At 38.3% G+C, this 23,496-nt stretch overlaps 2 protein-coding genes across 9 annotated transcripts in view; one reads left to right on the forward strand and one right to left on the reverse strand.

The window, feature by feature from the left end:
• MTFR2 (mitochondrial fission regulator 2) overlaps positions 1 to 23,496 on the forward strand; it is a 228,074-nt gene that overhangs the window by 94,839 nt on the left and 109,739 nt on the right. The gene's annotated exons all lie outside the window — the stretch shown is intronic.
• Positions 1 to 23,496, reverse strand: part of PDE7B (phosphodiesterase 7B) — a 367,442-nt gene that overhangs the window by 45,115 nt on the left and 298,831 nt on the right. For all 6 annotated transcript variants that reach the window (XR_003428420.1, XM_027085677.1, XM_027085669.1 and 3 more), the window contains one exon: positions 47 to 198. Coding sequence is in view for 5 of the 6 variants with exons in the window: in XM_027085677.1 (XP_026941478.1) it covers positions 47 to 198 (152 nt within the window). In the remaining variant the exon portion in view is untranslated. The remainder of the gene's footprint in view (positions 1 to 46; positions 199 to 23,496) is intronic.

A 23,496-nucleotide genomic window follows, 5' to 3' on the forward strand; every position in this document is an offset into this window, starting at 1 on the left:
TCAGCCACTGGCCTGGTATGAGGCGACAGAGGGGTAACTAGCTCACCCTTGCTTGTCCAAGGTAGTCTTCATCCAGCAGGTGGAGCGGGGCTTGCGGTATAATTCCACGAAGCAGCCTTGATGCATGGAAGTATCTTTGAAAGCTTAACAGTCTTTTTACCTTTTTCTTGGTGCCAATTTCCCCTGAGTGTGTTGTATCTGTGGAAAGTAATCAAATTCAGAAGTTATATATTTAAAAAGCCCCATTTTTCTCCACTATGTAAAACTACAATGTACTATATAAAGGAGAGAAATCCAAGAGATGCTCTCCAGTGCTTTCTTAATGCAGACCATTTAACCCTGCATTTGCAATTTTCCTAGAAAAAATGATATTTCGTATATGTTACATTCATTAAAATGAGATATTTCTGACTAATTTTGGAAGACATGAAATACATGAATTAAAAACTTCATTTTCTTATGAATGACGCTGATAAACTTAGTGAGTGAATTCACATCCTTCTGCATGCATTTAAGGAACAGTTATGCTGTTTTTCCTGCTATACTGGAGCTGAGGTTCCAAAATTTAGAACACGTTCTCATCCTATCCTCTCTCTAGTCTGATGAAATCCTTCACCTGAATTAGAAGAGCTGAGAATACACTAGCTTAGACATGAGGAGATGTTTCCTAATGTCCCAGGACCATCAGCGGTAAAGGAATTAAAAATCTCAGCGCAAGAGTGACCTAGATTGCCATGACATGAGGCAGAGTGGGTGCTTATTTCTTGATGGAGTATATTCTCTTTTACTGGTGGCCATAAAAATCTGATCCTGTCAGTACAGATATTTTAATACTCCTGTCACTCCTGTCACATGTGCCTTTTAAAACTTGACTGTTGATTGTCCAGAAATACCCCAAGCACATTATTTGAATGTCTGTCAAGGTATGTCTCATCTCAGCTGAAATTCTATGAATCACTCAGCCACATAAGTGACGTCTGCTGCCAATTTCAGATCTGGAGTCAACTGAACAGTCCTAGTAGGAAAACGTACAGTTCACATACAAAGAAATTTTGGGTTCTCTCGCGCCTCCTCCCATGTCCCCTTTTCCTTTATAGAACTCAAAATCACGGTGGATATTAGAAGCCCAGGAATCAATGGGCAAGGGTCTCCTTAGCAATGTGGCACTCCCCAAGGGCAGGGAGTGACCAAACTCAGTTCGTTACTTGGATTAATTATGCATGCAAGGACTTAATTCAGGGCAGACAACACCTACTACTTTCTGAAAATGCCACCTGATTAAAATTCTTTTTATTTTTAAAATGGTTCTAGATTTCATGTGTGGGGAGATGTAAACAAAAACATAAGGAGATAAGAGGCGTAAACTGAAGTTAGGTGCATAGGCTCACATCAATATTAAAAATGGCATATATAGACTCAATTCTACTGATGGCTTCTCACTCATTTCTATTTGTTTATCAAGTTAAGGTACAGGATAAAGTGGTTCATTCATTAAAAAAAATGTTTTGAGGGGGGACTTCCCTGGTGGTGCAGTGGTTAAGAATCTGCCTGCCAATGCAGGGGACACGGGTTTGATCTCTGGTCCAGGAAGATCCCACAGGCCACAGAGCAACTAAGCCCGTGCGCCACAACTACTGAGCCTGTGTTCTAGAGCCCCTGAGCCACAACTACTGAAGCCCGCGTGCCTAGAGCCCATGCTCCGCAATAAGAGAAGCCACCGCAATGAGAAGCCCGTGCATGACAACGAAGACTAGCCCCCGCTCGCTGCAACTAGAGAAAGCCCGTGCACAGCAAGGAAGACCCAACGTAGCCAAAAAAAAAAAAAAAAAAAAAAAAAAAGTTTTGAGTGCTACTAAGGAACAGGCACTGTTCTAGATGCTTGGTGAGATACCTCAGTTCTAGATCCTCCAGTGAGCAAAACACAGATCCCTGTCCTCAAAAGCTTGCGTTCTAACATAGAGAGATAGACAATAAACAATAAACAACAAAAAAGAAGTAATGTATAAAAATGTATTAGAAGCTGGTATGTGAAAGGGTGAAGGAAGAAACGCAGGGAATGAGGGATCCAGGGTTCTGTGTTAGCGTAGTCAGGGTTGGCCTCATTAGAGGCTACGATTTGATCAAAATTGAAGGAGATGAAGGAGCTGGCCGAGCAGATATCTGGGGAAATGCCTTCCTTACAGAGGGACCAGCTCGAATAACCCTAGAGTGGGAACGTGCTTGGTTGGCTGGCATGTGGGGGTGAGCAGCAGTTCAGTGTGGATGGGGAGGAAAGGAAGAGGAAGGAGTAAGAGATGTGGTCATAGAGCAAAATGGGTGTGTGTGTGAGAATTATGCCCTGAAAGCTATTGTGATGGCTTGGGCTCTACTGTCAGTGAAATGTGAAACCACCACAAAGTTTTGAGAGGAAGAGTAATATGGAAACACTTAACATTTAAAAAGGGTCACTGTGGTTTCTGTGTTGAGAAGAGATTGTAGCAGCAAGCTTTGATGCAGTGAGATCTGTTATGAAGCTATTGGAATAATCCAGGCAAGAAATGACGGCCGGTTAGATCATGGGGGGAACAGTGGAGAGTAGAAGTGGAGGGATTCTGAATATACTTTGAGTGCCTTCAAGTTTTTGGCCTAAATAACTGGGGGAATGGAGCTACCATCACCTGAGATGGGGAAGCCTACAGGTGGAGCAGCTGTGGGTGGATTTCAGTTTTGTACATGTTGCATTTGGATGTCAATTGGAGATTCAGGTGAAGATGTCAAGTAGAAGTAAGTGGATATAAAAATCCAGGGCTTGGGGGAGAAGACTGGGTTTGAGATACAAATTTGGGAGTTGTCAGATGAGATTAACCTAGGGAGGGAGTGTAACTACAGATGAGAAAAGCATCAGAATCTGAGTTCTGGAGTACTTCAACTTAAAAGGATGTGGAGAAGAGTAGAGAGAACCAAAGGAGATTGAGAAGAAGTTATCCTGCGGGGATGGACGACAACCAAGAGTATCATTTCCTGGACGCCTAGTGAAGACAATATTGCAAGGAGGCAATATTTGATCCTCAGTTTCAAATGCTGCTAATAGATCAAGTATAATGAAGACTGAGAATTGACCATGGGTGTATACATCTGTCAAAATTCATTGAACTATGCCCTGAAAAGAGCACATGTTATTGTATGTTTAGAAGCAACAACACCCAGTAGCTACAGGCACATCTAGCACTCAAATTTTGTTATTTAAATACAAGTTATCACTAAAATGAACCAGATAACCTTGGTGAAATGGCCAAGTCTAGGACTCGGGCAGGCAGAATCAAGATGAACTGTAACTTCTCGTAATGCCAGAAAATAAGGGAGAGCTCAAAAAATGGTGGGCTCATAGAAAAATGACAGAGGAGACAATGTGAAGGGGGTCCCTCTGAACAAATACGGGAAAAGCTGAAACTCAGCATGGATAATAGAAGAGTGGATTATAAACCATCGACTGAAAGAAGACTCCAGCAGTCCATACCGTTAGTAAGCAAGCGAGTAAATAAATAAGGGAAAGCTCTTCCTTGCAATGAGTGCTGACCAATAAGGTAGAAGAAATAATAAGAGTTAGTTACCATTTTGCAACCTTTATAGTAATAACTGATTCAGGCCAAGATCATTAATGGACAATAAAATTGTTAAGTGAAAGCTTAAAAAGCAACAGGATAATTACATAGCATCAAAGTATCTCTTCACAGATAACTTATTAATCGGAAAAGAAAAAATGGACAAATATAGAGGGGGCACCATCTTCACTAACTATTCAAAGTTAACATCACCGGTCATAGGAAAAGCTGGCATCTTACTCTTCCTGATGTAATTCAGTGAGGACACAACATCACCTATTCAGTGTTCCTGCCCCAAATGCACATCCCATCCCCCAAAAGAGAAAACATTAGAAAAACCCAAGCTGAAGCATACTCTATAAGTGAACACTCGGCCTGTACTCTTAAAAAAAAGTCAATGTCATAAAAGGCAAAGAGAACCTCAGGTATTGTTTCATAATAATGGATACCAGATATAGTGCGCTAAATGCAATGCACGGCTCCAGACCGGATCCTGGATCAGAAAAAAATTTCCATAAATGACATTATTAGGACAATTTGTAAAATTTGGATATGGACTTGTGTATGAGATAATAATATCCTATCTATAAATGTCTTGAATTGCATAGCTGAACTGTGGTTACATGAAAGAATCCCTTGTTCTTAGAAAATATATGCTGAAATATTTAGGGATAAAGGGGCATGCTGTGTACAACAAACTCTCAAGTGGTTACGAAGAAAGTAGCAGCAAGGCAAATTGGGCAAAATACAATAATTGGTGCATCTGGGTAAAGGGTATATGAATGTTCTTTGCTCCGTTTTTGCAAATTTTCTATAAATCTGAAGTTATTTTGTAATAAAGAGTCTAAAAAGAGAGGGAATGGGAAGGGAGAAATCTGAGGCAATGACATGGAGTATATTCAGCTCTCAAGGAGTTTTGCTACGTAGGGGAGCAAAGAAACTTGGCGATATTTCTATATAGAACTATATAGAATGAAATCAAGTGTGTCAGTAAAGAAATGAAATTAATTATTCCTGTGTTATGTAAACCTAAAAGGAAATATCCATACAATGATCTATTCCTTTTTTTTTATAGTCTATGAAAATCGCCCAATTTTAAAATACTAAAAGAGAATCTCCTATGTGGCTGAGAGCATGCTGTGTTTACATAATAGAATGTAAAGCAAGCAACTTAAGACTGGATTATGGAAATATGCCACGAACATAGCAAATTGAAATTATGGATTATTTCTTTGTCAACTTCCATTCAGCTTTGCAGGTGGTATAATATTTTAAGCAGAGTCATAGTTAAGATAATGACACTTGTCACATACAGTAAGAATAGGTGATAGGAAACAATGGTTTTTAGCCACTAAAATTATCATTTTGACTCAAATATTGCTAATCTAATGATGCTGTGAGCTGGAGATATCAAGTTGAGAGCCGTTTTCTTTCCTTAATCAAAGAGGAAAACAGCAAGATTCTCTCCTTCCCTACTTATTATTTTCACCTTGTCAAATAGATGATAGTCTACCAACATGATAATGTATATCTCTTTCAATCTTTATTTCAATTTTTGATATTTTTTGTCCTAATTTTTATTTTAAAAATATTATGTTAAAAAATGAAATATTTTAATTACTGAATTATTTGGTACCTTCTAAAATTTTGAGCCTGAGATAAGTGCCTCACTTGTCCCAACCTAGTTTTGGCCCTGTCTTGCATCTTTGCAGCAAAAGCTCAGATAATGTAAAATATATTTAATATTGAAATAAATCTATGTATAGATAGATTTATTTATAAAAACTTCTCACACTTAATTTTTTATGGTAGTGTGTAGGTTAAAAAAATGTAGCATATAATGTCATTCACCGTGAGAGTTTCAAAGTTTTGGAACCAATTAGCTGTAATGATGTGTATTGTTACTTGTGCAATTTCAAACTTATTGTCTGAGATGAGCAGGTAGATATCTGCCAAGTTACAGTATTCATTGGTGGCCAATATTTTCTAAAATACCAAGGCAAGTCATGACTATGCCATTTAGTACTGCTATCTGGGTTATTCCTTAATGCACAAGAAAATAATTCAGAAGTGATGCTGGGTGACCATTTATAAAAACAATAGGGCTTAATTTTCTTATGTGAGGACGTTCATAAATCTAAATGAAAAATAAAATCCTCAAGGTAGCTCTCTAAAGAAGAAGAGCATTCCATAATGAAAGAAAAATAAATTTATTTTAAAACAATACTGATAACTAATTTATCAACTGTCATTTAGGGAGCATTTTGTGCTGTGAGATAACGGAAAAGTAGGATATAAACTGAAGGTATAGTTGGGAGAAAAAATCCATGTAAAGAACAAATTGTGAATAAATCACCATGCTGTATAATAATCCTAAGTATTACTTTTCGAAGTGCCAAAATGTTTTATACAGTTATTGAATAAGACCTGACACATTTGTTTCCAAAAGGACTTTCAGTGAATAACTAGCATATTTTTGCTTTTATTATTAGGGGTAAGTGATAGGCATTTCTGGAAAGAAATTTAAATGACTAGCTAAGCTAAATTTTGCAGATAGTTCAGTTAAAATCAGCTTGCAAAAATTTAAAGAATCTTAACAATGTACGTAATAATAAAATACTGGGTTTATTTAATACTTTTATATAATTAAACCCTTATTATTTAAAGGCATTCACAGCTATCTTAATGGTGTTTTTTGTTTGGATTTTGTTGTTTTATAGGCTATGGGTCTCCATAGTCTCATTTGGAACAGTTATAAAATGGTGCTCCAGAATGTTTCATTGCCTAATCTATGTGCACATTGACCCTGATTGTGAAATTCATTTTCTGTTTACTTGTTCTTTTACAAATTTCACAAATTGTGCATATTAACACATTTCTGCACTATTTAGAAACTAATTTTAGGGTTATAAAGTTTATATTGGCACTGCTGATATGGTAAGTTTTAAATTTCACAAGTTGGGGTCGGCTTAAATGCAAAAAATGTTAATAAAAATTATTTTCATTTTGAGTATCTTCTCTATGGCATATTCTCTTTACGGGGGGCTGATAAATTTTGGTACTTGGAGAAATCTTAAAACTAGAATAAGTATCTGGGATAAAAAAAGTTATAAGCACACTTATATGATGAGGCTGTTTCTGTCGACTGTATACATAGTTCTCCAGCAATGTCTATATCTACTGTTCCCAGAATTTGAATAGTTAGTAATTGGTGCAGAAGTAGCTCAGGTGATAGTAAGAACAAAAAGCGCTTTTAGGTTTAAATGAGCAGAATTTGCTTCAAGCAAACATGGAGACCCAACTCCACAAACCCAATATCAATACTTTCAGAGCATTAATTCTACTGAATACTTAAAATAATGTTATTAATAAATGCCCTAGGGCTTCCCTGGTGGCGCAGTGGTTGAGAGTCCGCCTGTCGATGCAGGGGACACGGGTTCGTGCCCCGGTCCGGAAAGATCCCACATGCCGTGGAGCGGCTAGGCCCGTGAGCCATGGCCGCTGAACCTGCGCATCCGGAGCCTGTGCTCCGCAACGGGAGAGGCCACAACAGTGAGAGGCCCGCGTACCGCAAAATAAATAAATAAATGCCCTAATCTGATAATTATTGTACTAATAATTATAATACTTATATATTATGTAAGTATTATATAATTATATATAATTATTATATCATAATAATTATAATGAAATTCCTTGCTGGGTTAGTGGCTATTCATATGCTTTCTATATTCTTACAGGATTTTAAATATGTTGTACTATAGAGATATTGGTATAAATAACTTATTACTCCTCTAGGTCAGAAACCATCTTATCAAACTTTGTAACCCTTTGTATCCAGTGCATAATCTTGCTCATAATGGAAGCTCCATACAAAATTTGTTGCTTTAATCTGAATCAGTTCTCTCAGTTTATAGAAAAATCATTATTGAATATCATTTTAAAATAATAAGCCAATTTGTAAAGTGTGATTCTAAAACTTACACTTGTACGTTAGCTTTTTTTGGATAAATTTATTTATTTATGTATTTATTTTTGGCTGCATTGGGTCTTCATTGTTGGGTCTTAGTTGCTGTGTGCGGATTTTCTCTAGCTGCCGCGAGCGGGGGCAGTGCGCGGGCTTCTAATTGCGGTGGCTTCTCTTGTTGCAGAGCTTGGGCTCTGGGTGCGTGGGCTTCAGTAGTTGTGGCTCGAGGGCTCTAGAGCACAGGCTCAGTAGTTGTGGCGCACGGGTTTAGTTGCTCCGCAGCATGTGGGATCTTCCCTGACCAGGGCTCAAACCCGTGTTCCCTGCATTGGCAGGCAGATTCTCAACCACTGTGACACCAGGGAAGTCCCTGTACCTTAGCTTTTAAAATCATTTTCTCAACCCCCCAAACGGAGTTCCAGGGACCATGTCCTCCTGCTACTGCCATTTCCTGTGAGTGACCTCCACTATAACATTGTGCCCCGTGTGACTGCAAATTTACTCTTATTTACACATCTTACTTTCTTATTAGGCTGTAAGCTCTCAGAGGCCAGATTCCTGCTAGTTTTCTTTGAATTTCCACAATATACTGCAAGATATAGGTGTTAAATATATGATGATGGAATTAAATAACTTTCCTGTGTCTGTGCTCCAGTTTTAAGTTCAAGAATGATGAGTCTTGGAGAAATCAGGTTGAGATTCTAGTTTTAAATATGTAGTTTTAAAAAAAGATGAAAAAAGTTAGTTAGTGTGATTTTAGGGGCCCTGAAGCACAAATAGCAGATTTACAGTATAGCTCTTTCTCTTTTATTGCCAATTCTACTAGTTTAGGATTCAGGATTCCTGCAAAGTTGGAAGGTTAGTGGAGTTGTCCAGGATGGCAATTTTCTTGAAAACATTCATTGAGGGTTTTAAGATTGAAACAACCACATGCTAAGATGCAGTTTCCCTGTAGATATAATTTTTAAGTAGACTACTTTAAAAAAATGAAAAAAAAAACCTAGTAAAGAGGTTATGTGTAGAAAACAATATCAGTGGATTTCAAAAGTGTATAATGTGGACTTCTAGTTTTTTTGACGAGGTGCTGAATGAGACTAGTGCTCATTTCAACATGTATTAAAGACTTCAGTATCATGTGCTTCAGTCAAATCCCAGCTTTCACAGATTAGCATCTCTAGACATTAAAGTCTCCATTTCTTCCTAAAATAACCAGATGCTTTAAAATATAGAAATGATATTATGATTTTGATACATGATATATATAGAAAGCCCTAAAGACTCCATCAGAAAACTCTTAGAATAATTGAATTCAGTAAAGTTGCCAGATAAAAAATCAATACACAGAGATCTGCTGCCATTCTGTACGCTAATAACAAACTATCAGAATGAGAAATTAAGAAAACAATCCCATATACAATTGTAATCCCATATACAATTGTAATCCCATATACAATTAAAAAGAATAAAATGCCGAGCAATAGATTTAACGAGGGAGGTGAAAAATCTGTATACTAAAAATTGCAAGACGTTAATAAAAAAATTTGGAGACAAATAAATGGAAGGATATTCTGTGCTCATCAACTGGAAGAATTAATAGTGTTACAATTTACATACTACCTAAAGCATCCTACAGATTCAATGCAATTCCTATCAAAATTCTAATGACATCCTTCAGAGAAATAGAACAAACAATCTGAAAACCACAAAAGATCCTGGATAGGAAAAAACAACATTGAGAAAGAAGAACAAAGCTGGAGGCATCACACTTGCTGATTTCAAACTATTTTACAAAGCTATAGTAATTACACAGTATGGTATTGGCATAAAAACAGACAAATAGATCAATGGAACATAATAGAGAACCTAGAAATAAACCCTTAACATATATGGTCAATTAATTTATGACAAAGGAGCCAAAATTATACAACAGGGAAAAGATTCTCTTCAATAAATGGTGTTGCCATTTGTGACAATATGGATGGACCTCAGGGGCATTATGCTAAGTGGAACAAATCAGTCAGAGGAAGACAAAGCCGTATAATCTCCCTTATATGTGGAATCCAAAAAAAAATCAAGCTCATAAATATAAGGAACAGATTGGTGGTTGCCAGAGGTGGTGGGTGGGGGTGAGAGAAATGGGTGAAGGGGGTATTAAATGTTAAAAAGAAAAGAAAATACCATGTCTATCCCGATCTTTCAAAAATCATCAGTGCTCATAAATGACCATATTTGTTTATTTTTCCTGTACATATTGCCAGCAGTCAGAAAATGGTGCATAGAAACTAATAATGACCAAAGATATTATTTCTCCTGTAACATGAAGTGTGGAGACTGTTCTCACGTGGGTCAACATATATTTAAGACAAAGTCAATACAAGTGACCTTTGAGATCCTGGAGTAATTGGATTGAGATAAAATGTAAATTAAATTCCTTCTGGAGAATTTAATCTGGAGCATTTTCTAAGGTCTTTAATAGAAAAGTGAGAAAATCAGTTGTGATATCAAAAAACAAACAAAAATACACACAACGTAACATTAACAATAATAAACACACACACACACAAAAGGAAAGAAACAAAAGGAAAACAAACCCAAACCAAAAGAAAACTCATCATTACCTTAAAATTTAACTTGAAGTTGGAAAATCAATTTGGGTTAAAAGGAGGTAAGTTATTTTAAGTTTTCTAAACTCAGGTCTTGGACAGAGATGTATTAAAGCTGCACATCATTAGCTCTTCTACGTATGACAAATACTCACGACTTCTTGATGGCTGTCACTAGAAGAAGAGTTTTGCTTCAACACTGCCACAGAGTGGGAAGAGGTGGAGGAAGAGGAGTCTTCTTTAAGGCAAAAGGAGAATTGTTTCTCTAGCTCCACTTTCTAACTTGTTTATTTATTTTATTTTATTTTTAAAAATTTTTATTGGGGTATAATTGCTTTACAATGGTGTGTTAGTTTCTGCTTTATAACAAAGTGAATCAGTTGTACATATACATTTGATCCCATATCTCTTCCCTCTTGCATCTCCCTCCCTCTCACCCTCCCTGTCTTACTCCTCTAGGTGGTCGCAAAACACCAAGCTGATCTCCCTGTGCTATGTGGCTGCTTCCCACTAGCTATCTATTTTACATTTGGTAGTGTATATATGTCCATGCCACTCTCTCACTTTGTCACAGCTTACCCTTCCCCCTCCCCATATCTTCAAGTCCATTCTCTAGTAGGTCTGTGTCTTTATTCCCGTCTTGCCCCTAGGTTCTTCATGACCTTTTTTTTTTTCTTAGATTCCATATATACGTGTTAGCATACCATATTTGTTTTTCTCTTTCTGACTTACTTCACTCTGTATGACAGACTCTAGGTCCATCCACCTCACTACAAATAACTCAATTTCGTTTCTTTTCATGGCTGAGTAATATTCCATTGTATATATGTGCCACATCTTCTTTATCCATTCATCTGTCGATGGACACTTAGGTTGCTTCCATGTCCTGGCTATTGTAAATAGAGCTGCAATGAACATTGTGGTACATAACTCTTTTTGAATGACGGTTTTCTCAGGGTATATGCCCAGTAGTGGGATTGCTGGGTCGTATGGTAGTTCTATTTTTAGTTTTTTAAGGAACCTCCATACTGTTGTCCATAGTGGCTGTATCAATTTACCTTCCCACCAACAGTGCAAGAGGGTTCCCTTTTCTCCACACCCTCTCCAGCATTTATTGTTTGTAAATCTTTTGATGATGGCCATTCTGACCAGTGTGAGATATCTCATTGTAGTTTTGATTTGCATTTCTCTAATGATTAATGATGTTGAGCATTCTTTCGTGTGTTTGCTGGCAATCTGTATATCTTCTTTGGAGAAATGTCTATTTAGGTCTTCCGCCCATTTTTGGATTGGGTTGTTTGTTTTTTTGATATTGAGCTGCATGAGCTGCTTGTAAATTTTGGAGATTGTCAGTTGCTGCATTTGCAAATATTTTCTCCCATTCTGAGGGTTGTCTTTTCCTCTTATGGTTTCCTTTGCTGTGCAAAAGCTTTTAAGTTTCATTGGGTCCCATTTGTTTCTTTTTGTTTTTATTTCCATTTCTCTAGGAGGTGGGTCAAAAAGGATCTTGCTGTGGTTTATGTCATAGAGTGTTCTGCCTATGTTTTCCTCTAAGAGTTTGAGAGTTTCTGGCCTTACATTTAGGTCTTTAATCCATTTTGAGTTTATTTTTGTGTATGGTGTTAGGGAGTGTTCTAATTTCATACTTTTACATGTAGCTGTCCAGTTTTCCCAGTACCACTTATTGAAGAGGCTGTCTTTTCTCCACTGTATATTCTTGCCTCCTTTATCGAAGGTAAGGTGACCATATGTGCATGGGTTTATCTCTGGGCTCTATCCTGTGCCATTGATCTATATTTCCCATGTTTATTTTTTAAAATTGCCATTTCTCAAACCAAGCTATGGTGACAGATTGAGAACAGTGGTTATTTTTGGAAGGTAAATACCTGAAAGGAGACACTAGGGGAGTCTTGGGTGCTGTAGCTTATCCGTGTGCTCGTTGCACTGGTGTGATCAGCTTGTGGAAATTTATCAGGCTGCAGTCTCATGGTATGTGCACTTTTTTATGTGTGTATTGTATTTTCACTTAAAAAACTTTTTTAATGAACAAAAGTGAAGGGTCAACTGCAGCTGTCCAGCCAGGACCAAATCACCCAGCTGGCCCTCAGACTCATAAGCAATAATACATTGTTGTTTTAAGATTTAAAAAAAATTGCCATTTCTCTTTTATGTTCTTGACAGTGAAGAGAAGACCAATATGGCTGATACGAGTCATAGAATAAACTCCCCCAGTTCACTGTACCCACACCTGCTGCTTCATTTCTAGAAAACGTGCTCAGAAAGTATTCAAGAGGGTCAAAATTCTTGTCCTCCTCAACCATCCAATGCACTGGGTTTTGGCAAAATGTGCTGGTTTTAGTCTATTGTTTTGCCTACCAAAAATTCCATTCCAACCCATGGATTACGAATCTCTAACTTCTGGGGTTCAGGGATAGTTGGAAAACTATTATTTCCTTTTTGTAAGGAGGGGAAAAGTCTTTAAAAATAAGCTCTTAAGATTTCTCTGGGCAATAGAGAGGTTTTTCAAAATCCCAGTTTGAATGAAATTTAAATGAATTAGTAAGCAGATCAAATTTCCTCAGTTTTAAAGGAGAAATATGTGCCAGGCACAATGTGGTTTTATTGAACCCTCTGCTTCTCAGAGTTTGAAATGTTTAGCAAATCCCAAATTTTGAGGGCAATGGTTTGTGGTGAGCAAATTGAGGTGACCAAACTTTCAGTTGATTCTAAGTCTCCAGAGGTTAAAAACTGCTGCATTAACTCCCTAGTTCTCAGCATATATTTAAAATAAGTGTGGTCTTTTATCTGGTGATATGTGTTTGGACTGTTATATTTCACTACAGAAATTCCAGATGTGTGTTGTAATGTACGTCTGCTCCTTGCCTTTCACTCTGTCTGCTGGTCTACACTCCCCGCCCCAGGAGAGTAGACTAACCCTCTGATTGTCTCCAGTTGTCCCCTCCAATCTCTCTCACCTACCACTGACAGATTTATTCCCCAAGCTCAACTCCTACCATGTCAGCACCCCCCACCCCACTCCAAATTCTTCACTGGCTCCCCAATGTCTACTTAGTTATATTTATAATATTTATTCTGGTATTCATGGTCCTCCACAATGTGATGCCAACTTAGTTTTCCATTTTTGTCTCCCACCAGTCCCCTTGCAGATAGACAGGGCTCTGTTTTTGCTGTTTTTTCCCCTGCCAGGTCCCTCAAACTTCTGTATGATTCCCATACTCCTTCTCAGTTGAATACTATCTCCATCTATTGAAATGCCATCAGCCTTTCAATAGCCCACCTCAAGTAATTCCTTCTCACTTCCCAGTCAGATGCATTCAGATCCTCTGTGAGTCCCCCTAATGCTTTACAGTTGGTATTGGAGTAACCTGCGTTCTTAGCTCTCCTGCTATGTAGCAGTTGCTGCACACACTACTGTAAGCCCTGTCAGGCTAGGATCATGTCTTGTACAGTACGGTGGCTGGCTTAAAAGGTGTTCATTGAATGAGGGAATGAAGGAATAGGTGATTATTTATTATTAATTTTTAACCATTTAAAAAAATGGAAGTATAGTTGATTTACAATGTTGTGTTAGTTTCAGGTGTACAGCAAAGTGATTCAGTTATACACATATATACATCTATTCTTTTTTCAGAATCTTTTCCATTATAGATTATTACAAGATACTGAATATAGCTCCCTGTGCTATACAGTAGGTACTTGTTGTTTATCTGTTTTATATATAGTAGTGTGTATATGTTAATCCCAAACTCCTAATTTATCTCTCCCTGTCCCCTTCCACCCCATCACTGTTGGTAACCATAAATTTTCTTTCTGTATCTGTGAGTCTATTTCTGTTTTGTAAACAAGTTCATTTGTATCATTTTTTAAGATTCCACATATAAGTGATAACATATGGTATTTGTCTTTCTCTTTCTGACTTACTTCACTTAACATGACAATCTCTAGGTCTATCCATGTTGCTGCAAATGGCATTGTTTCATCCTTTTTTATGGCTGAGTAATATTCCATTGTGCATATATATCTCTATATATCTATATATATCTGTATATCTCACATATTCTTTATGGAATAAGGTGATTGGTTGAGATATAAACTTTTTATTTTTCCTTTCTCCTGTGGCACATTATCTTTCTCATGATAGATACCACCACAGAGTTGCTGAATTGAATGAATTGTCCAGAGCAGGGAAGATTCATTCATCTTACACAACAAATAACAGGGTGATCTCCTGTGCAGAAGAACTTGAACTTCTATTTCTTTTCTGAATTTGTTGGGTTTTCTGAAATGATTTTAAGTATATCTTTAGAATAGTGGTAGATTAGTACTAAGTGTATCCATCAGTAGAGGCCTGGATAGGAACATGGATCTCCAAAAGCTTTCAGAAAAGGATCATTTATATTTTATTCTTTGGAAAGGAAGTTCATCTAAGTGAATTCCTTTCTCTTTATGGGTTACATAGCTGAATTATAGTTCACTTGAGTGAATCCTCTGATTTAATGGATTGAATCAAGTGGGTATTATATGAAGGTGGAATATAACTCTTTAAATGCAAATATCCACTCTAGTTTAGTAAAGCTTGAGATTTTTACTTGTACATTCAGATTTGTCTCTTATGGCACATGGCTGTCTGTGGGTTACAGTGGCATCTTAGTTGTAATCATACCTGCAGCTCTTGGTGTAGGACACTGTTAAGGAAACGCTCCCACTAAGACACCATTAACAGGCCATGGAAAGCTATAGATTTCCATATTGAGTTAGATCAGAGAGAAGAAGGAATTGTTTTAGATGGTTATTCCAGTGTCCACTTGCATGGGTACCTGAACTGTCCCCAAAGGTATAACTGATATACTTAATCTAGAACAAGCACCCCTGGTCTCCTATTCCAAGCAAAAACAGGGCTTGGGGCAAGGGGGTGATGGGACTAAGAAATATTGAGCACCTACTAGTTAGTTGACATATGTCATCCTACTTAATTTTCAGAAAAGTGGGTATTGTGAAGCTGGTATTACTAGGTATATTCTACAGATGAAGCAATGGATTTGGAAAAGTTTACTAATTTATCCAAAGTTGCACAACTGATAAGTAGCAGAGCAGGGACTGGAACCCTGGTCTAGCTGATCTTTCAAGATGCTCTGTTCATTATATTCTGCTCTTTATAGGAAAGGACAAAGGGTAGGGGACATGTGGCAGCCCAGCACGGGATCCTATTTTCCCTGAGGCACAGTGATGCATCAGTACTCAAGGAATCTCAGATTTCCTTCCTTTTTTAAAAACATAGTAAAACAAAAGCAAAAGACGGACATTTCAATGTAATTCATACATTGTGTTTTAAATACAAGTGTTTTAAAAACAAAGATTTAAAGGTTGAAGATTAAAATCGGTATCATTGAACAGGAATGTCAGAGTGAGAAATACTGTAGGGCCTAATATTGAAAGACAACCTGTAAAATAACCAGAAAACAACCAGAGGAATAAATTCATAGCAAAACTTGGAAGTGATTCTTTGTATGTAACTTTCCTGTTTCTCTCACTAAATGTACAAATGGAATATTGGGAGGTAAATAATAAATCACTTGTGGGTTTTAAAATTGAAAACACATGTATTACTGACACTGACTTAAATGTGATTTGATTATTATGTTATTACACAAAGAAATTCACAGACATTGGTTAGTACCTCAAGCTTTGGAAAAGACAAACATTTTTGTTGTGTACATAGAACAGAGCGGCAGTTTCTGGGGAAGGGAAAGAGTGGGAGGTACTTGGGCAAACAGGCTGCTCAAAATAAAACTGTGACAGGATGCACACAGGCCTCGTGTTTAACCATTTCTGAGCCGGGCCTTAAAGTCTCCTAGGATTTTTACCTGAAGGGCGTCTGCTGATTCCGACGTGGTCTGAGAGCGTAATCTTACACTTGTTTCACATGGCCCGTGGGCTTTCTCTCCTTTTCTCCTGTCTTCTTCCCTCTAGAAGACACATCTATCTTTTATGTGTTTTCTGAATATTTCTAATTACCTCTATAATGTTAAATAATATTCTAACCAGGAATGGTTATTTAATAAATATCTAATATCCTTTGGTAGGTGTCACTGAATGAAAATGAAGTCCTTTAGGCATGAATTGGCTGGTTTTTTTCTGAGTCTCTCTTGGTGCTTAGATCTAAGCAGTGTGGTAAACACTGGGAAAGCCCCACCCACAGATATTCATTGAGCACTTACTCTGTGCAAGCTACTGTGCACTTGAATCCACAGAATTTTCAAGACAGTGTTTCTGCCCTCAACTACTCAGAGGAAGGTGGTGGGATGGCCTCGTCATCACCTTCATTACTTTTGTTTCTACTTCAGCTGTGGTGGGTAAGGGATACTTCAATATAAAAATGCCTCGGAATTATCATATAAAGTGGAAAATATGAGCAAGAGAAAGATTATTTGTCTAGTGGGCTCTACGCTCAAGAATATGATGATTCACTTTGCCCCTTGCCCTGGATGGAGTCAGAAGCCTATCTTTCCACAAGGGATAGAGGCTAGATGGTGCCTGGGATGTACGTAGGGGACGTGGCAGGGTGGAGAGGGTGAGAGGACAGAGCAGGAGAAAAGGAATGAAGAAGGGAGGTCAAAAGAGGAGGGACAGGGCTTCCCTGGTGGCGCAGTGGTTGAGAGTCCGCCTGCCGGTGCGGGGGGCGTGGGTTCGTGCCCCGGTCCGGGAAGATCCCACATGCCGCGGAGCGGCTGGGCCTGTGAGCCGTGGCCGCTGGGGCTGCGCGTCCGGAGCCTGTGCTCCGCGGCGGGAGAGGCATACAAGCACCCGTTGGAGGTGGTCTCTGTACTAACGAAAGCCAATCTGAGAAGAAATGTAAGGAATTTGTTGTAGCACCCTCTGAGTCCCACATGGGTTTGCGATTTCCTACCAATGAGGTCATGTTTTTCCTGGCAATGGACTGGGTCTTGCATGTTCTTCCAGATGAGGTGAAGCCTAACTGCAGGGGTAGAGTAGTCAGTAAGAAATATGTTCTTATTCTTAGGACTATAGAGTCCATAGAGCTCTAAAAACAAGTTTATAGCAGCCTGTGTTAAAAAAAAAAAGTGAATATACGTACAACCTGATAAAGCTGTAGAAAACCCCACTCAAGTAGGAGCTGTGGAGATGCAAATGGCAAGGAGTGAAAGTGGAGTGACAAAGAAATGCACGAAGAAGTATATGAAGTGTCTGTGCTGAGGTTTCTCTTGCCTTCCCCATCGTTCCTCTTTAGCACTGGATTGCTCAGAGCGAAGAGTTTAATTGACGCGCCTGAAGGAAGAGGCAGAGAGGGAGGGAAGGCAGAGACATGACAGCTGTGGAATCAGTTCAGCTAAAGGACTTGTGGAGAGACCCAAAGAAGGACTGTCCGTGATTGTCTCAAAACCTCATCTCTCCTTTTCCTTCCCTCCCCTTCCTTTCCCTTTCCTTCTTTCTTCCTTCCTTTCCTTCTCCAAACATTAAATAAGGGTTTACTTTGGTCCAGACGCTGGGTGGTGTTGGGGGTGAGAGATGATGATGACATGGCCTCTTCCCCTCAGAGAGTTCCCTGTCAAGAGGGGAGCCCACTCCTGTTCCTCCACGGCAGTAATAGTAGAAAACTGTAATCCTGGCTTTGGAGGGTGATATCTCTACTCTCTTGGGACCTCCAACTGCCCTGCTAGCAGGCAGCTAGTGTCGCTGGGTAACTAAGCAGTGCCCTCAGGGTGTCTGGGTCTCCAGGAGCGGCTATGACGCCGTGATGGTGCTTGTGCCAGCGTTTGTCCCTTCTTCACGTAGGTGAGCCGTGTTAGCACGATCCTACCGCTCTACTTGGAGTCTCAGCCAGTGGGGCTATCTAGCTAGGCAGAGCCAACAGACTGTGATAAAAGAGTGTAATTCCAAGGAAAGAGCCTTTGGTCTATAGTGAGCTTACCAGGCTCAAGCCTTGGTTTTCCCATTCATCAGTCTTCTGGGTAAAAGAATTGAAATTAATCCACACAGTGCATGCTCAATAAAGATTAGTGGAATGGGTAAGGACAGCCCTAGTCAGAATGCAACTATCATCTGGGAAGAGTCACTTAACCAATCAATGAATACCTTAGTTGACTTAGTTCACAATTAGATAGGCAACATCAAACAGATTCTGATGGAAGGGGCAGAAGGAACAGTCTCAAGCTTGGGGTTCTATCTCAGAAGGGCAGCCTCTGCTTTGGGGAGAGCTGGAAGTTGGGGTGGAGAGGCTGAGAGAGGAGATAGAGGATGTTGGAAAGTCTTCTCCATCCTTCCCAGTGGTGGCTGATGTTCTGCACTGGGTTCCCATAGCAACCCCACCTCTCTGTTCAGCAAAGCAGTTATTCATGCACGGCAGAATTGTCATATTTACTTGTTTTCTCACCCACTAAAATGTTAGTTCCTTGAGGGCAGGAGCTATGCCTTAATGACCTTTTAATCCCCAGCATTTAGCACAATGGAATGAGTTAAAGAAGGTGTGAAAGTCAAAGAAAAACTTCATCGATTTGGTAATTTTGCCCAGAGTTCCCAGTTCAACAACAACAACAACAAAACCCTGAACTAATAATAGCTATCCTCATTCCAAGTTTATAAGCAGAGAAACAGAGTACCGAAAGGTTAAAGAACTCGGTTAAAAAAAACCAAAACAACAAAAACCTAGAACAAGTAGAAGAAGAGGCATCAAGGGTTCCCACCTCTCAGTAACTGATATTGTTTCTTTGTCTCCCACAATAGAATTAATAATTTAAAAAAATCAGGTTCTGCTTCAGCTGAGGTGTTTTAAACTTTTCATTTTCTGCAAATAAAGCTCTGTTAGTTGTTTTCAATGATCAGCTTTCTGATAAGAATTAAGAGGATGGATGTCAAATGTCACTTGGGTAGCTTGTGTTTGATTCAAGTGTATGTGCTAAGCCAGCTTTCCCAATGTATAGAAATCAGTCCCTTTCTCAAAAAGCCAGGGTCTCGCTCTTGGTAAAAAGCAAAATCTGCCCAGCTTCTTCAGTGTCCTAGAGAACATCCCTCTCTATGACAAGTCACACTCTGCCCTCTTGATGACCTGGTTGGGTTGACAGATTTCACACTGTTTAAGAATGAAGAGTGAGGAGTGTGCTCTCTGGAGACTCTCCAGAACGATTCTTCAAAGTGTCAGAAAGATCACAACAGGGCGTAAAGTTCAGAAGTTCAGTTAAGTTTAAGGTCCCTCACCCTGGAAAGTTTTCATTAATTTTTTTTTTCTCTTTCTTGTACATCCCAATGAATGCTGCAGTTGCAAATTTCTCAGCATGACTTGGTCAAAACCCACTCAAAATTATGCCAAGAATCTGCTTTTAAAGCTATGCTGTCAAAATTTGCAGCCCTAGGAGGCTTAGATAATTCGGAAAGTATCCGATTTTCAGTAACCAGATTTCTAGCTATATTGAATTTCAGATTCTTTCAGGAGCCCCAACTCTGAAATATTTTTCGTAAAAGCAACAAACTCTCTGAAATTTACGTTGAGTACTTATTCTTTACCAACTGTAAGCCAACAAACTTTCCAGTTAACAAGCTGTAAACAATAAAACTCCTGTAATAATAATAAAATAGAATATTTTTATAGTTGCTTTAGAAGCCATAGAGCTAATGTTTTATATTTAAGATACTTTAGAACCAAATGCTATCACTGATAAACAGAAAGCTCAAAGTGCATTAATGACTACCCATTAGTTAGCAGTGAAGAGCTTAAACAGCGAAACCCAGGAGCGCTACTGGATTTATGAGATCAGCGTGGGAGGCACTTGGGAAATGTTGGGGGCATTTTTGGTCACCACAACGACAGAAAGAGCCTGAACGGAATTCAGTGGTAGGGAGCCAGGAACACTGGATGTGCTGAAGGGTGTGGGATAGTTCCACACATCAAAGAGTTGTCCTGTATCTTGTTCCAACTTTTCAACGGCCACTCAGGTATTCATGTAGGTGAAAAGTCTGTTTATAATTATCTGAACCTGGAACCTAATCCTGTTTCCTTGTTTTACATACAAGCACAAAATATTCTTTTGCAAAGTTTAATATTCCTTTTTCAGGAATGCAACTACTATGCAAATTAAGGGAGGAATGGAATTTTGGCAGGGAGGGGTGGTGGGCAGGACTCTATCAGAAGTTGTTCTCCATCTTGGGAAATCACCAGTGGCAAAACTGCTTATGATGTTGGATTGCGTTACCTACGTAACACCCTTGCACCAGTCTGTAGTAGGAGCTGTCATTCACAGCGATTCTGCATGGAGATGCAGTATTTAACTACATCATTGTGCCTTCTAAGGTGATTATCCCCAAGGATTTACATATTGAAAACATGATTTAAGTCACATGTTGCTTGTATTGTACTTTTGCTTTCTAATACAGCCAGGACCTTAGATTGATTTTTTTTTGAACTTACGTGAACAAGTAGGTTACAGATTTCGTTTCAAGATAGTATAGGAGGACATTATAAATTATGTGCTATAAAATGGAAGCACTGAGTCTGAGAAGGTTAAAAGCCATTCTACCATATAAAAACTTAGCTGGTGAAGGTGGTAAAGCAACAGACTTCAGTCTTGTAAGACGGTCCTCATAAGGATGCAGGATGTGTCTTGCTCCACGCAAGAGCTAAAGTCAGAGTCTCCCCCAGTTTCATTCATCCACCAGCCATTATTATGGTCTTTACCATATCTACTTACACCACTGTGTACCTAGTACCTTTCTTTAAATCAAGTGAGTTCATTTTTACTTAAGTGTATCTTGTATTAATTTGGTATCAATAAAAAATAGATTTGATATGCTAGTTACATTTTCCCTAGTACATTAAAATAAATATGTAACTATTAAAGGAAAAGATCTTCCTGTAACAAGAAGATCTTCTTGTGTACCCTTTGGTATGTACATCACACTTTGGGAAATGGTGCTATAAATGATACATACTAACGAAGGCTATAGGCTTGAAAATACAGCTTAAGGGCAAAGGATGATTCAGTCATATGTTTGTGTTTTTTTTGTGGTACGCGGGCCTCTCACTGTTGTGGCCTCTCCCGTTGTGGAGCACAGGCTCCGGACGCGCAGGCTCAGCGGCCATGGCTCACGGGCCCAGCCGCTCCGCGGCATGTGGGATCCTCCTGGACCGGGGCACGAACCCGTGTCCCCTGCATCGGCAGGCGGACTCTCAACCACTGCGCCACCAGGGAAGCCCCAGTCGTATGTTTTAATTTTCTTTATTCCTTACAAAGAACATATGTTCCTTTTGCTAAGATATATCCTATATATTGCATTTCAAGTATTAATGCTGTGTGACAAATACGAATACTTTAGAATGGAATATATGTAATATGGTAGCTGTACCACATAATGTTGCTAGTCTTCATGAAAATACTCTTTACTGAACTCTTATTTGAAAAACTTCTTGTAACAAGGCAAACCTTCAGCCACTGTTGTCAGCATATTATGTACAAATTAACTTTAGTAAAAATAGAATATGCCATCCATAGTAACAAGTCTTTTTGAATAAACACTTTAAATAATATATTTATTCATTCAACAAATATTTGTCAAGCCCCTACCACGTGCAAAGCATTGTTCTGGGCACTAGGATACAGCAGTGAACAAGATAAAGTTTCTTTCCTTGTGTAGCTTATATTTTATTGACATAAGATGGGAATAAAAGCAAAATTGATTTTCATTAGTTCCAAGAAGGAAGACTAAGTTTGGCATCAGGGGATGTGCACACATGATACTGTCATTTGGCATAATTTTATACAGCAAAGTGATTTTAATGTTCTTTTGTTTCATGTTCTTTTAACAATATACTATTTTGTTGAACTCATACAGTTCAGTACCAAAAAAACAAACAACCCAATCAAAACATGGGCAAAAGATCTAAGTAGACATTTCTCCAAAGAAGACATACAGATGGCCAATAGGCACATGAAAAAATGCTCAACCTCACTAATTATTAGAGAAATGCAAATCCAAACTACAATGAAGTATCACTTTTTGATGATGGTCAGATTGGCCATCAGCAAAAAGTCTACAAACAATAAATGCTGGAGAGGGTGTGGAGAAAAAGGAACCCTCTTGCACTGTTGGTGGGAATGTAAGTTGGCGCAGTCACTATGGAGAACAGTATGGAGGTTCCTTAAAAAGCTAAAAATAGAGTTACCATATGATCCTGCAATCCCACTTCTGGTCATATATCCAGAGAAAACTATAATTTGAAAAAATACATGCACCCCAATGTTCACTGCAGCACTATTTACAACAGCCAAGACATAAAAGCAACCTAAACATCCATCAACAGATGAATGGATAAAGAAGATGTGGTATATACACACACACACACACACACACACACACACACACACACACACACACACAATGGAATATTACTCAGCCATAAAAAAGAATGAAATAATGCCATCTGCAGAAACATGGATGACCTAGAGATTATCATATTAAGTGAAGTAAACCAGACAGAGAAAGACAAATGTCATATGATACTGCTTATATGTGGAATCTAAAAAAAAGATACAAATGAACTTATTTACAAAACAAAAATAGACCCACAGACATAGAAAACAAACTTATGGTTACCAAAGGGGAAAGTGGGGGAGGGATAAATTAGGAGTTTGGAATTAACATACACACACTACTATATAGAAAAGAGGTAACCAACAAGGACCTACTGTATAGCACAAGGAACTATACTTGATAATTTATAATAACCTATAAGGAAAAAGAATCTGAAAAAGAATATATATATATATATATATATATATATATATATATCTGAATTACTGTGCTGTATACCTGAAATTAACGTGACATTGTAAATCAACTATACTTCAATTAAAAAATATATATATATTATTTTGTTGATGCTTTGCACATATGTCTCATCCTGATTTAAAATTCCACTCCACAATGTAAGAAATGGAATTTAAGAATTCCTTAATACTTCAGCTCAAGTTTTCATCTTTCATATGCAATTTAAATTGTCCTTAAATCACCTTGAGTCACCCTTCCTTAATATTCATGCCATTAATATCATTGGTAAATGGTTATCAGAGCCTGTTAATTATCATTTAAAGGAGTATAATGTGCCTTCTCTTCATCTTCTCTATTTAAAACACTTAAAACATAATACCAATGGGTGATTTAAGGTGGTAAGAGCTGTTAAATAGGTAGCTCAAAAATACTCTAAGAGAACATTCCTGTCATAAGACTATAGTGACATGTCTTACTAATTTCCATACAGTGGGTGCTTTTTACTTACCCAACTATTAATGTTAGATGAAATTCATCCATTGTATTA

This window comes from Aethalodelphis obliquidens, unplaced genomic scaffold, assembly GCF_003676395.1.
Source record: "Aethalodelphis obliquidens isolate GAN/ISIS:26980383/991018 unplaced genomic scaffold, ASM367639v1 scaffold3, whole genome shotgun sequence".
Lineage (NCBI taxonomy): Eukaryota > Metazoa > Chordata > Mammalia > Artiodactyla > Delphinidae > Aethalodelphis > Aethalodelphis obliquidens.